General features: G+C 32.9%; 1 protein-coding gene across 1 annotated transcript in view; it reads right to left on the bottom strand.

The window, feature by feature from the left end:
* The window catches only part of LOC118184882 (uncharacterized), a 156067-nt gene that overhangs the window by 81260 nt on the left and 56986 nt on the right, over nt 1-17821 (bottom strand). Inside the window, exons 7-10 of the mRNA XM_085819602.1 lie at nt 16813-17034; nt 15399-16521; nt 5163-5406; nt 2229-2478 (exon numbers count right to left, since the gene is read on the bottom strand). Coding sequence (XP_085675728.1) covers nt 2229-2478; nt 5163-5406; nt 15399-16521; nt 16813-17034 — 1839 coding nt within the window. The remainder of the gene's footprint in view (nt 1-2228; nt 2479-5162; nt 5407-15398; nt 16522-16812; nt 17035-17821) is intronic.

Here is a 17821-nt window from a genome sequence, read left to right on the forward strand (position 1 = left end):
TTTCTTAAGATGCCTGCAACACCAGTCTTCAAGCCTACCATTACAGATGCATTATCGGCACCAAGTGCTAAGCAATTATCCAGAGGGGCTGCATTTTCTTTTAAAGTTTTAATAATTAGCTGTGCTATATTAAAGCCTGTCGAACGTCCTTCTAAAGTGGTGACAGAAAGTAAACTGCACTCAATTTCTGAAGACTCTGGATTAAAAAATGAAATGACAATTGGATACAGTTTTGAATCAGTATTATTGCTTCCACTCGTAGATAGGCAAAACGAAGCTGTTTTAATGCAATCAGTAACTGAAGATTTTTTTTCAAACCCATTTTTTTAATAATTGCACCTGTTTTGGTCCTTGCACTTGAGTATTTCTTAGCGTTTTCACTATCGGCAAACATTTTTCTAAATAAAGCTGCAGCGTGATCCGATGCTTTCAGTGATAGGTTATGTATGCTCCAGTAAAAAAGCAGAGAACAGACATTCTGCATTAATAACTTTTTGGTCTTTTGTTTCCGAAAAAAATTTAATTTTTCATTTTTTTTTAAACAATTCATGTTGTCCTTGTGTTTTTGTATACACAATGTTTGAGAACATCCGCCCTTCTACCAAACGAAATCAAAAAATCAAAAAATGACAGACGGTACACATCGCAAATTTATTACATTTCCTTGAGGAAATAATGGAAGGAAAGTCAACTGTGTATGATTTTTGAAACGTACACAAGTATTTCACCTTTCTCGCAGACATAACAAAAGATGATATTTTCTACAACAATTTCCTGAAGGCACGGATATTTTCTACAACAATTTCCTGAAGGCATGTGTACTTACACAACTCAGGACAAGATGAACGAAATAACTAAAGAATATCCAAATGAGCACAAAGCCTTGAGCTTGCTTTGTGCCCATTGGCTTATATATGCCAGATGACAAGCAGTGGAGCTCGATGCCCATTGGAGAACTTGTTTTAGATATAATCTAGAGAAAATTCAATTGCTTTCAGACGTCCAAAATCACTTTTTTTTTTTTTTTTTTTTTTTTTTTTTGTTTATATAATGAAGTATTAAGCCAAGTTCTATACAAATCGTGAGAAATTTTAAGAATAATTAAAAGTCGGGAGAAATATATTGTAAATCAGGTTGGCGGGAGAGCAGTCAAAAACCGGGAGAGTTGGCAACTCTGCACCTGCATAATGTGGAAAATGAAAGTACTATCTTACACATAATGAAATTACTGTCTTAGGGTGGGAATGTCAAATCCTACACTATGAAAAATCAAATTTTTTTTCATGCAGTGTGTGTGTATGTATGTGTATTGTGAATATGGCAAAGCACACTAGGGCTATCTGCCTAAGGAGATGGATGCCTTCGTGGAGGACTTTCTAACGGAAACTGGCTCATATACACGTTACACATGGGAAAAACCACGAAAACGCCCATGCAGCCAGCCCGTTCACGGGATTCGAACCTCGGACCGAACTACCAGTGTTCAGCGATTTTACCGCTCGGCCGCTGGTGGGCTTTTTCATGCATTGATTAACTGATTAATTTTATATAAGGGAGTGTTGTTGTGTGTGTTGTGTGTGATTATGGCAAAGCCTCGAGGGCTATCTGCTTAAGGGGAGGGATGCCTTCGTGGAGGACTTTCTAAAAGAAACTGGCTCATATATACGTTACACATGGGGAAAACCACGAAAACGCCCATGCAGCCAGCCCGTTCGCGGGATTCGAACCTCGGACCGAACTACCAGTGTTCAGCGACTTTACCGCTCGGCCGCTGGTGGGCTTTATATAAGGGAGAATTTCAAGCAGTTTTATATTTATTAGAATTAAAATATACAAAAATTTTACTTTCAGCAGCATACGATTATTTATATAATAAAAGGTATATAATTAATACAATTTGGGGTGCTCTTGTTTTTAAAATATATAATAATTTATTGATTTATTTAAATGTTATTTATTTAAAAACTTTTAACATCGTATTAAGCTTTATTAAAACAGCCATCAATATTAATATATACTAATAATATTTTTATTTTACAGACGTTCAGTTTAATTAGTATATAAGGTGGCTAAGCTAAATGCAGCTCATAAAGCCCAACTGATGCTACTTTTTAAATTAAGAGCACAAATATATAAAAATATGTTAATTTTTAAGACACCATTATGGTAATTATTGCACAGTACATTTTAAAGTAAGCTATCAGTAGTTAAAAAGAAATAAATAGTACCTGTTCTTCAGCATCCACTGGCTTTGGTTCTACTGACTCCCTTACAGACGATGGCAATGAATCACAGTTACCTAAATTTTGTTCAGAATGAGAGTCTTTTCCTGACAAAGGTTTATCAGATCCAGGAAGAACTGAATTTGATAATTTTGAGTTTCTTTGGCTTGATTTGCTGGATTTTGCAGAACAGCAATTCAGGGCAGAAACATCAGTCAAAGATAGACGTTTCTTTTCAGTCTTTGCTGTTTTTGAACTGAAAATTATTTAAATTTAAGAAAATATTCATAATAATCACCCAAACTTAAAAACACACATAATGCTAATTTGCGTGGGAAACATTTTGTTTTTTATATTCATTCAGGATATTTCACAATATAGTTATTCAAAGAAACAAAGTTTTTTGCATATTTTATACAGAGGCACAGACTTTTTTTTTTATGGAAATAATCTGGTGATTATCGGACGTAATACAAAAATTTAATTCACACTACAAATTACTACTATACAGAATACGAATCCTAAAAATTTACAGTTGCATTCTACTTGTTCATGGATTTAGAATAATAGATAAAACTTGATGGAGAATCAAAACACAATTTATTCACGAATAAGCACACAGGACAGTTATAAAAAAATGTTTACACACATATAAAATCTGATGTGTACACCACATGACTTCCTTGTACGGAATATTAAATTCCGTTTTTCTTGCATTTCATTTAATCGTTGCCACATGTTCTATTCAAATACTATAATAAAGCTAGAATGATGTATAAAAGAAATTAAGCAAACAAATTAAAAAAGAAACAGTTTTTCACAAACGATTGAGTGTTTCTCATTCAATTAATTCAGTTCTCACTTCGCGAGAAGGCAAAAATACATAAAAACTCAAAATATCCATATTAAAAATTACGAAGTAAATCTTAAACACTTATTTCCTCGAAAAAATTCCAGAAAGAATTAAGCATGATTTAATTGTCAATAATAAATTAATGCATTATCTTTGTTGTTGTGAAGCTAAGTTTCTCTAGATTGGCAACAAATCCACTAGTCTCCTGTTTCAAATGTAAACATCAGTGGCCGCCATAAAAAAAAAAGGTTTAGCGGCACTTAGACAACTTTAAAATTGTTGATAATTCTAAAAATATTGCATACAGATTTACTAAAGGCATAAAAACCTTAACCGGAAGATGAAAACAACATAATACAATCATTTTAAAAGCAAAAAATGTACAATTTACAAACATATAAGAGTAAAGAAACTGAGATCACTGAGCCGAGTAACAGAGTGGATATATATATAAATATATTTATATACGTTTGGTGCGGCCGATTGCAACCAAAATACGAGGTGCACATTTACATGTTATAGCAGTCCTATATATAAAATTTCAACGTTCTGAGGCTATTCGTTTTTGAGTTATGCGAGATAAGTACATACGTTCATATGCACATACGTACATATGTTCGTACAGACGGCACGAAAAATTCTCTTCAAAATTAATTTTAAAGCAGTTTTTTTTTTTTTTTTTTTTTTTTTTTTTTTTTTTTTAAGGAAGAGAGTATTTTATTCTGTCCTTACATACAGATATCACGCAAAAACATCGTTAAATTGCATTCAATAGTGGTCAAAATGGATATTTTCGTTGAAATATGCTGCCTGAAACTTTTCGTGATTACAATACTTCCTTTTTACTTCGTACAAGGAAGTAAAAAGTATGAAAAACATGCTGAAACAATCAGCATACAGCCTACAGCCTTCAGGCTGTAACGGTGACGACAGCTTCATGGCAAAACACTAAAGTACAGCTACCGACTCGGTCGATCACTCTCGAGCTAATCTCTGAACTCAAGGCACTATTCTCTCCCAGGATAGGCAGGGTATATATAGCTTTAACTACCTTCGAGAATATTCTCAAGAAAACCTCTAAAATTGTGTTCTAGAATGTTCTTGCTCCAACTATGACATATCGCTAATTTTGTCACCAAATAGAAACTTTCACACCAAATCTGGCAACCATGTCTTCCCCTCCCGACACTTTCTGGCAACCCTAAGCCCAGTTTGAGGAGAAGCTATCTGATGCAACATTATATAATATAATGCTAACTAATTTCAGTATTAATGTATACTCAATATATATTATTGCACCATACTGCTAAAAAGGGAGTCAGAATTCTGAAAACAGCAGTTCTAACGGTTTATATTTCATCAACAGCTCATCAACAGTTTCAAAATAGTTTACAACAGTTCTAGGAATCCCTGTACACCAACTGAAAAAAGGAGGGGGCCAGTTCTATTACTCCCATTCTACTTGATCAATTGGCAAAATTTAATTTGCACTTTTTATGCATCGAAAGTAAGACTTATGATTTGCATCAGATTTATTTGTAATGTTATTCTAGCATATGTATTTTAATACAAAAGCAGACCTTTTCTGAAATGATATGCCAATTTTGTTTGCATATTTTAGTTCTACAACTTAAATCTTATAATGTTTCATGGGGTATTTAATTAATTCCAAAATGCACAGCCCCCATTCATCAACCAAGCCAGCAAAATCTGTAGTATAGTTTTAAGTCCAGAAAATATCATTATCAAAAAAAAAAAAAAAAAAAAAGGAGAGAAAGAGGTTGAGAAGGAAATGAATGGCAGTTAAGTAAACATTCTAGGCACAACAATTATATAAATTCAGCTTTTACAAAGCAAGAATAAACAATTATGTAAAAAAAAAAAAAAAAAAAAAAAACACTGTGCATATTTTACCAAAATATACAACATAAGAAGGTCCTTAAGCAAATCAGCGATTAATACATAAATGTATACTAATGTAAGCACAGATTCATAACAATTTATGATTAAAATTTTAAAAAATTATCAAAAGCCACAAAATTAAGTAAAAATTAATCTTTCTTCATTTAAAAAAAAAGTATTCATACTGTATTTTCTTGCCATCTTGGGACGAGCATAGCAAGTTTAAAGCACCTTCAGATGTGGAATGTGGAACTGATGCAGGAGTTAATACAGTCTGATGAACTCCCGACACACTCCAAGGTCTATCCCGACTAACTCGTTTTTTCTTTCGCATTCGTACAACTGGAGAAGGCTCAGTGCTACCAGCTCTATCACTCTGCATGATGCCACTGTCTTCAGGTACAGCTGGTATAACAGTCTCAATAGAACCTGAAAGATTTAATTTTTTTGTTACACTGCTCGAATAAGGAGACATTACATTTTCAGATATACATATTGTTACGAAATGTATAGATGCGGTGAGATGGCTTCCCCGCAAAGCAGTTTTAGGGTTGCCATAAAACTGCAAGGGAAGGCAGGGTTGCCACATTTGTCGAGAAATCACTCGTTTGGCGACAAAATTGGCAATATACCATGGACGGATGGAGAACCTTCTGAAATGAATTCTTACCGGTTTAGGCCAGAATGTTCTCAAACACAAGCCGAAAGCTACATAAACCCTGCTGCTCTGCAGTCAGTTAGTGCGTGTGTCTCGTCTAGAGTGCGAGTTAGTATCAAGTTGGTGTCTCGTCTAGCAAGTTAGTCTGTGCAGAGACGATCGAGTTGACAGCCGGGCAGTGAGTGCCGAGAGTGTCGTCGAGTGCACCGAAAGAGTCTTGTAGTATATCGCGGTTAGTGCATCGTCGAGAGAGCACGTTGAGCTCTGGGAATGACTGAAGCAAAGAGTCGGGAGCTGTGCTTGTATGTCGTCGAGTGCATCGAGAGTTGCAGCGTGGAGAGTCTCGAGAGTACGTGGAGTTCTGAGAACGACCAAGCAGAGTCGGGAGCTGCACTCTGGTGCTTTGCAAGAAGCTGTCTCCACCGTTATTGCCTGACAGTGTGAAGGCTGTGTCGCTGATTATTCCAGCGTGTTTATAGTAGATCTTCGATGACTGTAAAAAGTGTTGTTGGAGCTGTCCTGATAAATATTGGCTAAATAAAGTGTGTTTCGATACTTCATCAAGTGCCGTCGTTATTCACTCCAAATCTATAAACCCTGTTAGTACGTGAAGGAAAAATAACGTAACAACTGGTGTCAGAAAAATAAAAACGCAACAATATACCACAAAAGAGGGAAGAAGAAAAGTTTTGTTAGCTGATGTTATGATATATAGGTACTGCAAACTAATATGAAAAAAAAATTATAATGGAACAATAAATAATCAAAATTTTATTCCGTTTTTCTTCTTCTTTGTGCATGTCATAGAAAAAGAACAAAATGAGATTTCTCAGACAAAAATTAGCTTTGATATGGAGTATGATAACAATTGATCAAGAGCAACTGCACATCTGTGGCAAATGGAGTCAACGAGATTACCAAGAAGGGACTGGAACTCCCACTCCTACAAAAGAGTGATTTCCAGTAATTGCACTGTTCCTCAGTGTGATAAGCACTCAGAAATCCTTCCTCTTAGAATACCCCCCACCAGACACACACACATGCTCAACTGAGTTTGTATCGGGGCAACATGCTAGTCAATATATTTGAAGGGTCCTTTAATTGAAAAGGTAGTTCTGCACTTGCCAAACAAAACACAGCTTGAAATTATCATACATGAGAATAAATCCAACCCCCATTTGTTGCAGCATAACAGGCAATAAAAGATCTGCAGATTTCATCCCAATACAGCAGGCCTTCAGCGATCCACTTTTACTGAGAGAAATATAATCATGGCACTTAACAGATATACAGGTCCAAACAGTCACTCTGCCTCCTCTAAAGTAGACACTTTGGTTTACAAATGCAAGATTATTCATGTTCTGTCCAATAACAAGCTGCCAATTAACTGGTTATACAATAAAGTGGGACTACCCTGAGAAGAGAATTTTGTACCATTCATCCTCTGTATCTATTCGAGATGCTCTTGTGCCACCTTTTGCAGACAGTAGTCACTGATAGGTTTTTTTGCTCAAGAATGACATTCATGCTGTGGTTTCTTCTGGCCATTACAGTTAACCCTTTCAGTACATTTGACGACTGAGTTTCGTCATGCACTTGTTTTGCCTAAGTTATGGACGATGAGTCAAATTCGTCATTCAAACTAGGATAAAATTAAACACATACATTTTTGTTCACAACAAAAGTGATTTGTAACAGTTGTAAGAGGGTGTTTCTTTCAGTGCTTCAATGAAACGTGTTTGTGACAGACTGCTCCAAGATGTCAGAAATAAGTAACATATTTTACAAAAGTGAAAATGAAAGCCTATGTTTTTTAAAGAAAATGAAAGAGAAGACTGAGAAATATGATGAATATAGTGAATTACAAGATGAAAATTTCGAGACAATAGCAAACTAGAAAGTGATAATGATACTGAAATATTACCAAGATAAAAAAAACCATTAAAATTTGCAAATAATAAGTATATTATAATATTTTGTATTTTTGATGGAATTCACCATGTTTTTTCTTGTGATAGTAAGCTGAATCAAGTTGTTTAATTGCTTACTATTATTTATCTGTTTCTTATAATTATTATTATCCAATATGCAACTCCATTACCTGCCACATACAAAATCTGCTACTAATCACTTTTTTTCATATTTGATGCCTAGTTAGGGATCAAGAGTAGGAACTGACATCCATTAACCAAGTATTTACACTTCAAACAGCTAAAATAATAACAGATTTTCTCTCTTTATTTAATGATACTTATTTCAGAAATATTATAATGTTCAAGTATGCTACATGTTAAATGGATTATGTTAATGGACATGTTAAAGGTTAAATGGATATAGTATCAGTTGAGATAATTTTCATTTAGAACAGTGGTTCTCAATATGTGGTATGTGTACCATTGGAGGTACATGATGGCACAGTCAGAGGTACGTGAAAAAATTATCAGCAATAGCAGACAATAACACAGTGCTGCTGCAATGTAAATGCAAATAAAAATCAAAATATACAGAATATTTCAATATGGCACTGATTAAACAGAAAAACAGTTTGACTAATCTAATGTAAATGTTACTATCGAAAATATATTTGAAAGGAATGTAATAAGTTATAGCTAGTCCCAGAAAAAGTTGAGAAGGTTAGATTTCAGGGAATCATACAATGAAAATTAATTAGATTTAAATTTGAGACATTTTACAAATTCTTGTCATAAAAAATCACTTTGATTTATACACGATGTCAAAGAAAGCATAACTCACTTAAAAGGCCTCAAGGAATTTTCAAACATTACTTGACCAAACGAAAGATAATTAAATTTCAGATTCTATTAATGAAAATTCCTTTCAGCCTCAAAATTAATATTCTTTGAAAAAGAACAACTTTTACTTTTTTGACTTTATTTATTGAAGTTTATTAATTTTATGGTGTTCAAATAAAAGCACTGTATTGTATGAATCAGGGGTCATACACTCTAAAGGGGAACATTAGGGATAATTTGCAATGACAGTATGTCCCCTTAAAAGGTGCATGAAAGGAAAAAAAAAGTTAAAAGTCACTGATTTAAAAAGATATTCTGCCTATGTTGAATACCTTTTATAATTTTTTTTAGTTCCTTTTGTAATACTGCTGCAAATTTGCTGCAATTTCTTTCATTGCAGATTAATCTTATGAACCAATATTTTAAAATTAAGTTAAGCCAAAAAATCCTACAATTTTTCTATAAAGACAAATGGAACTTGGAACAAAAGGAACATAAATGAATACCTCAACTTATGCAAACTCGAAGTTACATGGTTCCTTAATTTGCACATTTATGCTAGTAATTAATTTATATTTGAAATAAGTAGTAGTTCAGAAAAATTTTATAAACAAGAGCTTTTTCTGCTTATAACTAGCTTAAATGAAATAATATGCATCAAAGCTTAGTAATACACTCACTTCCAAAAGTTAAGCACGAAAATGGAAAAAAAAAAAAAAAAAAATACTGCTTTGATTGACACAAAATTCGGCAGGAAAGTAGCATATACATTTATGCACAAAACAAAATCAATAATTATATACAGAAATGAAAACAATAATAAATTTTTGTAAGTTATCAGATAATGACATACTGGAGAATAAACAGCATAAAATGAAAAAAGGGACTTTAATAGGGTATGTGGTCCCCTCCTCACCTGTATACAAAGTTTACACCTTGTGACCATGCTTTCAATTAGGTGGCCAACCATCACAGAATTAAGCAATCGCCATTCTTCTAGTAGAGCAGTTTCCAGCTCAATAAGAGTGGCTGGAGGTGGGAAACGTAAAGATACAGCACGGCCGAGAGCATCCGAAAGATTTTCAATGGGATTAAGGTCGGGCAAATATGCTGGCCATGTCAGCTCTATGGGGATGTGCGTTATCGTCCATTAAAACAAAAGTAGGGCCAACTGCTCCAATGTATGATCTCACAATGGGTTCTAGGACTTCATCTCGATACCGGACAGCCATCAAAGAAACCCGTTTAAAGATGTGCAGGTCGGTGCGGTATCCTAATGAAATCCCTGCCCACACCATAATGCTTCCGCCTAGGAATGAGTGATGTTCAGTGATGTTTTGGGACTGATTGCATGTTCGTTGTTCCCGCCATATCCTTATATGCTTGTCACCTGGCTCCAGAGCAAATCTTGACTCATCAGTAAACATGACATTGCTCCAGTTAGCCACATTCCAACCAACATGTTCCCGTCACCACTGTAATCGTGCCCCTCTTGATTGGATGGATAGAGGAACACAAACTCGAGGTACATGGGCGTACAGTCCACTCACATGTAATCTTCGGCATACAGTAGCTGCAGATATCGCCTTACCAATGGACGTTGTAACCATAGATGTCACACATGGGTAGGTCACTCTGCGATTCTGCTTGTCTACAATAGCAATACATCGATCTTCCGCAGGTTTGTAACCCTTCGGCGACCAGCTACGTGTCTTCGGATAACTGTCTGTGTGGTTTGGAATTGTTTCCATAAACGTGAAATTACAGAATGATGAACGCTGAAGAAAAGAGCAACATCTGTGATTGATTGTCCTGCTTCAATGCGCCCCACAGCAAGCCAGCGCACAGAATCTTCCATTCGTCTTCTGGAAGTCATAGAAACACATATGTCTTGAAAACAAATTGTACGAAAGTCTTAAACACCTTCTATCAGCACTTAAAATCAACTTTTGTAACCCTTCATAAAGCTGGCTTCTTATAAGACTGCCATTTTTGCATATTTCTTGATGTGAAAGCGCAATTGGCTGTTACCTAACATATTTATATACTTCTATCTATCTCTGCAGCGAATTGCATCCTCTTCAATTCTGATTGGCTTCCGGAAATTAGCATTTTCCTCTTCGTTGCTAACTTTTGGAAGTGAGTGTATATCCCAGCTATAAAACTCCATCTCTTCAAAAATTGCAAATAAGTTATAATTGGGTTCATAGGCAAAGCAGTTATTCTACACATATGTGCATAGTCACTGTTTTGTTCTTTGATACAGAAAAAGTGCAGAATGGAGCTTCATAGTTTTTATTTCATCTTTCCCCCCATTTCATAATTATGTCTTTAATCGTTAGAAGAGTTTTTTAAATTTTATGAAACCATCGGCACTGAAATGACTCATAGCAGATCCATTTGAACAGTATTTTGAATTGATAGGTATGAAAATTCTTTATGTCATAGGTTTTTTCCAAGCAAGTATTTTTTAGCCCTTGGCCCTATCAAAAAGGAAAGCTGGTACTTACACATTAATTTGTCAACCATCAAAGTTGGCAGAAATCACAATAAAATTGCACCGATCACTCCTGCGGAATTCTATAGGAATTGATTCATTCTAATTTAATAAACAATCAGTATTCAGCCCACCTTGTATAAAGGCTTTTGTCAACTAGTACTGTTTTGTTAGGCCCTACCATTTTACTAGAAGCTCTGCTTAGAGCACAAACTTCCTGAAGGGAATTATTTCATCCATTACTGTTTTGTCAGTTATATTCAGCTGACCATATCATGTTCATAAAACACCTTTTTTGTGTTTATATGATAACCTATATGATAGGATCCTGTAATTTAGAATAAGTGTTGGTTGTTATTCTTAGAATGCAGGTCCCAAATTTTAAACTATTTCTTTGTTTCAAAATGCAAGAAGAAAATGCAGTAATAACAGATAATTTATTTCCTTGTTCCAGGGTTGTCACTCAAACAGGAGAATGAAATTCCCAAACTTTTCCTAGTTTTCCAGGCATGTTTCAAGAAAATTCACGTCTATCTGCGTAGTGTGCTTTGGCTTCGCAAAAACGTAAATTAAATATGTGACCACTTGAAAACACACAAATTTGCCAATTAATGACTTATCCCCAAAGAATTACTATTATAACAATACTAGAAGTTGTTTTCTCCAATGAAGACTGAGATTAAAATCTGCTCAATCTGGATTTAAAAATGTCTTTTTTCGCACACATTTTGCAGCTAAGCAAAAGAAAAATCTTTTTTTTATGATATTTAAAAATAAATTCAAGTATTTTATATTTATTTCACAGCATACATAAGCAAAAAATATGTGCATTAAATTTCGTGATGTTATGTCATCATATTGCTAGAATTACGAGTAGTTTCAAGATTATGCCAGAGAAAAATGCCTGAAATTTAAAAGTATTATTAACTAATAGTAAATAAATTTAGAAGGAAGAAGCCACATCAAATTATGCAAATTATATTAAAATAAAGTTAATTACTTAAAAGATTAAAAACTGAATTACAATAATCAATAGCATTTTGGAGAAAATAATTATATTAAATGGTTAGCCTAGATGACTGATTACAATTTTTTTATTTTACTGTAAAATGATTAATAAGGCATTTATTTATTAAAAAGACAACCAAAAGGTTTAAAGGATTTTGTGGTAAAATCCCAGCATATGGTGCAGCCCTGGCACAATTTTGAAAACTGTTGCCAACACCAAAATGACTCATAAATGTCCTGTATACTCATAGAGTTAGGAAGTAAGGGTATGGCCTTATTCATTTAGCAGCCCAAGAAAAATGGCCTATATCCAGTCACTAGCTGCATGATGATCCACTTCTTCCTTCTCAAAATGCAATTCTGATAAGCTATGTTGGATTTCATTTTCTCCAACTTGTGAGCCATATGTCAGTTGATATAAAATTCAATCCTAGGATTTGGCAAATAAGTGAAAACAGAAATATTTTTATCTTTATGGCTTTGAAAGCATTCTGGAATTATAGTTTCAAGTGTCTCTTGCTGGTTTTCTTCTCTCTCTCTCTCTCTCTCTCTCTCTCTCTTTTTTTTTTTTTTTTTTTTTTTGTTATTTTCTCAAGACATTTGTATTTTTATTAGTTCTTCATCAATTATATAATTACTTTTAACTAAACTGCATGATGCTGTTTGGGAAATTGCCAATTTAAATGTAGTTTTTCTCAGGTTGCTATTACCAAGAACATTAAAATCTTTTAACAATTGTCCTATTCATTCAGAATAAAGTCTTTTCACTTGGCATTTGGATATGTTACAAATTAAGCACATAACAATTTTTTTTTTTTAAATGTTCCTTCTAAAGATTTATGATTTAAAAAATGTTTTTTCTAAAGATTATTCTTTGTATGTTTAATCGATCTACCTCTTCATGATTAGAAAACATGACCAATGCTTCCCTTGCTTTTCCTTATCACGTAGACTCCACTTATCATGTAGATTCTTTATATACAATAATGCTTAGAAGAATTTTATGAACTTTATAACTCTCTGTGAGTATAATGTGTCTATTCCAAGAGAAGATTTTCACTGTAGAAACATTAAACACTGTGATTGAGAAGTTGCATTTTCAGCCCCTTTTCACGTACCCTATCACCCTTTTTACACAAATTTTTAAGGTTAAATTAAAATTTTTTTTCTGTAATTCAAATTTCAACATTTCCACAAAGTTTAAAATTTCATCACTTCTATGGCATTAATGTTTTATTTTTTATTTTTTTTTAAACCATTCTTTCCATGGAAAAAATTTTAAAGAATTCGGGTATTTATGACAAAATATACAGCAAAGCAAAACTAAAATTTAAAAGGAAATGTGACAGTACGTTACTTTTCTGTTTACTGCAACATTTACATGGTGATTTTTCATTTATGAAGCCATGAATGTTTATAAATTTACGAATAAATTCATGAGATCCATTGGAAAAAAATTTCAGAAGTCTTAAAAAAAAGGGAGACCTGATTAAACAAAACAAAAAAACTAAAAATATCCATATAACAAAAGATGGAAGAATTAAGTAACATAACTTTCAACACTTTCTTCTGCACATCAACATGTGAAGTCTGATTTATAATTAATAAATAACACCTTTAAATTTTCCTCTATTAAGGAAAAGCACCCAGCAGTTTAGCTAATAATCTCAACATCTCCCTTCCTTTTGTAAACATTATATACCTCTCTAAGAATGAATCAAATTACTTAATTGGGCCATTGTTGCGAACAGCAAGAGAAATCTTGAAAGAGAGAAAAGCATACAAACTTCACCATTTTAAGGCTCTCACGAGTATCAAATCTCCAACCTTTAAAGGTCATCAGAGATGAGTTTAATAAATGGTGGTTTTTCTATTGATTAATATATTTGTTTATGTTGAATATGCATATGTTCCAGGAAATTTGAATTCAATAAATGGTTATGTTTATTAATCAGTAAAATTAATAAGTGGCAGGTATTGTAGTGTGGTAATCATGGGTGTTTTCAATGACAAGATGACAAAATATGCTAGCATTAACAAGAAATTATTACATAAAATAATGCACTTCGACTTGGCAAGATCTGCATACTAATCAATGCAAATATAGGCAATTTAAAATAATTTCTGAAACCACCAAAATAAATTTTATACACTTAATACAGCCTAATTTTAATTTATTAAGTTGATTTTTAATTTAAATGGTACTTATAAAAACATTTCTGAAAGCAAATTTACAGAACTTTGTTGCCAAGAATCTTCTAAAAAATCCTGCAGTAAATTTTAATGTTATTCTACACAATGCATAGATGACAAAGCTAATAAAATCTTCCATTTTTGTTATCTTTAACACAATGTACTTCCTTATACACTTCTTGATTTTTGCTATAATTCTACATCCTTAAAATGTAGGTACATGATTTAAGCAAAGAAAGAATTATAAAATATTTGGGTACTTTTCTGTTTTGCCGACGCAGGCAATAAAGATGCCAAACGGAATATACTCGCTGGTAGCCTTTAATGCCTCATTTTCAAAACAAGTCGCAGCCATTTCTTCTTGGATTGATTGTTTCTTTCAATAATGGCATACAATTACGTAGAATTTTTACCAATTAGTTCAATTTTATGCCCTAAGGGCATTCACGGTAATTAAGTCAATTAGAATGCAATTACACCGCTCACCTCAAGGCGAAAATATAGAAAAGGCAAAGTCAAGGGTTAAATTCATTAATTCTAATAAGAATGCAATAGCAAAGTAAAGCATTGACGATTTAAATAATTTCTGAATAAGCTATTCGTACGAATTGAAGTAATTCTTGCATTCAAACTTGTATTCCAAATTAAAAGCTAACTTGAAATTAATGTAGATTATTACTGAGAAAATTAGATTTTTGTAGCGTAGTTTACGTGATGGGGTAATGTGATATGAACCAACGAATCAAGATGTTGAAACAAGAAAGCATAGTAAATTCTTAAATTAATGTTTTTTTACAAATTCATTGTCTTTATTTATTGGCTTTTTACAAAATTTTAAACGATATTAAAATGTTTATGCCTTCAAAATAAAAAATTCTTAAAACTAACATGTGTTAACATTTTTTATGTGTATACTGTTTGTTGTAGCCAATAAAGCCTGCTTGGCGAGATTTACGCCGGCGAAACGGAAAAGTACCAATATTTGCTTAAATATTCTACAAAAAATATCTTGAAATCGTTCTAAGCCGTAAAATACATTTGGAAAAGAAAGATCAATACATAAAAATATTTAAATATACACTTTATCTTACAATAAAATTTCAGATGCATGAATTATGCGATGCTGTATTATTTGATGGGTTAGTATATTTTGTTTTAATAGCATTTAAATGATCTGTTATGGTGCGGATGAAAAATTTTACTAAAATAAGAGAATTTTGTCTATATTTTCTTCTTTTACAATGAACTATATAGTTTATAAAATAGTACACAATTAATCACATTTAAAAAAAGCAATTCAAATCACACTAACCTGTAAATGATTGAGAGAAAGAAGCACTATTGTTAACATCTGAGGTATTTGACTTTTCACTATCAGACTCAGTTGTATATTCCCCACTAGCATCACAAGAGCTATCGATGGTTTTATGAGACCATTCTCCTTTTCCTAATCTGTCTTCTAAATTTTCCTCTAATGAACAATCTTGAACAGATTCACATGTATTTAACCACTCACAAACTCTGGCACACTTCTTCCACAATTCATCTGGATTTAAAGTTTTTAAAGGCATACTATTTATTGTAGATGATGAAACCCGTTTGCCTTTTTTATGTGAAATGTGAGGAAGATTGTCTAACTGTGAACCAGTATTCTTTACCTTAGTATTGTCTACAGATTCTTTCAATTTTGAAGGCATATTTACAGAATTGCTTTCTAAAAGATCTAATTTGTTATCATTTAGACTGTCAACAGAATCATTCTGATTTTTAGAAATCAAATCAAAATTGACTGCAGGCTCAGCATCGTCATCTATAGCAGTTACTTTATAAAATGTATCTGGTACACTTTTACACCTGTTATACTTAGACTGATAAAGAGGTTTATCTTCAGTTAAAATATGAAGGGTCTTTAAACTCACAGATGGATATTTATCTGGTGCAAGGTGTATTTTATTAAAATTTGGATATATGGCTGTGCATGAAAATGAATTTGGGCTTAAATTATGAACTGACTGTCCAGCACCACCTCTGATAGCACTTCTCTGGTGATTTTCAACATTTTGAATATGGGTCATGACATCTAATTTTTCATCATTTGAGAAATGAGCAGAGGTTTCACTAGAATAGCCTATGTCCTGCACAATTTCAAATTTTCCTGTTCCACATTCAGCTTTCAGTTCAGTAATACCCGTATCCCCAACCATGATAGCTTTGTCGTTCTTCACGGTACTGCATTCATCTTTTTGCAAAGGTGAATCAGTCAAAAGAAAGTTCAAGTCTTCATTGTCTGGATCCTTTTCTGGAGAATCACTGAATTTGTAACTCATCTTGTTCTTCAGTTCATTTTCTAAAAGAGAAATCTCTTCATAATCACTTAGTCTGGGATACTTTTTCACTGGTTCATCACTAAAACTCTTCTCTAACTTATCACATCCCTGAAAATAAAATGCACAATAAGAATAGCAATCAAATTTAAACAAAATGAAGACAAATTTTAAAATAAAATATTTATTTTCAAGACACAAGCATTTAAATTCTAAGAAAAACCATTAAAAACTTTATGCAGCAGGATAACGTATAATTTAAAAAATACTGAACATTAAAAGTAAAATTTAAAAGAAATGACGATTATACAGTCTGAAGTTTACAAGATGTTAAAATCATATTTACAAAGGATTTAACTTTCACATTATTCAGTCAGACGCAAATCACATAATTTGTCTTACTGTTTTATAAGCACGCATCAGTTCTTCAAGAATACAGTGGCATTCTAAGGATCGCAACCATATGGAATGCCATTTATGTTCCAAATTGTTGGCCACCTTTTGAACTCTTTCTGCATCCCAAACAGAATTCTGCCCAAAACGAACATCTCCTTCCAGACACTCACATAGTTTCAATAATGATGATATGTATTTGCCTTTGCCTTCAATTTCACTTTGAAGAATCTGAAATAAAATTTTGCACATTAAACAGAATCTAACAGTACCTACTTTTCTAAACTAACCATTAATTTATAGCATATGCAAAACAAAATAATAATAAATTAAACCTTTATTTGGCATCGTTGCTCAGAACCAAGTTGTGTTTTCACCATTTACCAATCAAAGAGTTCAAATAAAAAACATAGCAACAATTTAAAAAAATAATAAATAAATAAAACAAAAATTAAAAAGTAAATAACTTTTTTATTCCAAAATTTAGGTTTCAAGATGGCTTAAATGCATCAAGAATTGGTTTTGGTTTCAGTTTAATTGATTATGGCATATCACACTAGGGCTATCTACCTGAGGGGAGGGATGCCTTTGTGGAGGACTTTCTAAGGGAAACTGGTTTGTATGCATGTTATACATAGGGAAAACACCCACGCAGCCAGTTATAACCATTCAGCAGTTATCAAACCCAGGTTGGAACTACCAGTGTTCAGCAACTTTACTGCCCAGCTGCAGGTGGGCACATCGAGAACTGAAAATTCTATAATTATACTTACTCAGTTAACACTTTTAATAGCATTTTTTAATAATAACAAAAACATGATATGGCCTAATAAGAACTACTATTTAATTAAAATCTACACCCTTTAACTGAAATTACTTAGGAATAAATTAAATGCTAGTTATAATCACAAAACAGAAAAGTGGCCAAGTGGTTAAAACTGCTAAATATTGATATTTTGAATTCAGGCCAATGGGCTAGTTGCATCATTGCTTTTTATGGTTTTCTTCATGTGTAACA

The sequence above is a fragment of the Stegodyphus dumicola genome, chromosome 6 (assembly GCF_044657685.1).
Source record: "Stegodyphus dumicola isolate Sdum_Otavi_A_Nest chromosome 6, ASM4465768v1".
Lineage (NCBI taxonomy): Eukaryota > Metazoa > Arthropoda > Arachnida > Araneae > Eresidae > Stegodyphus > Stegodyphus dumicola.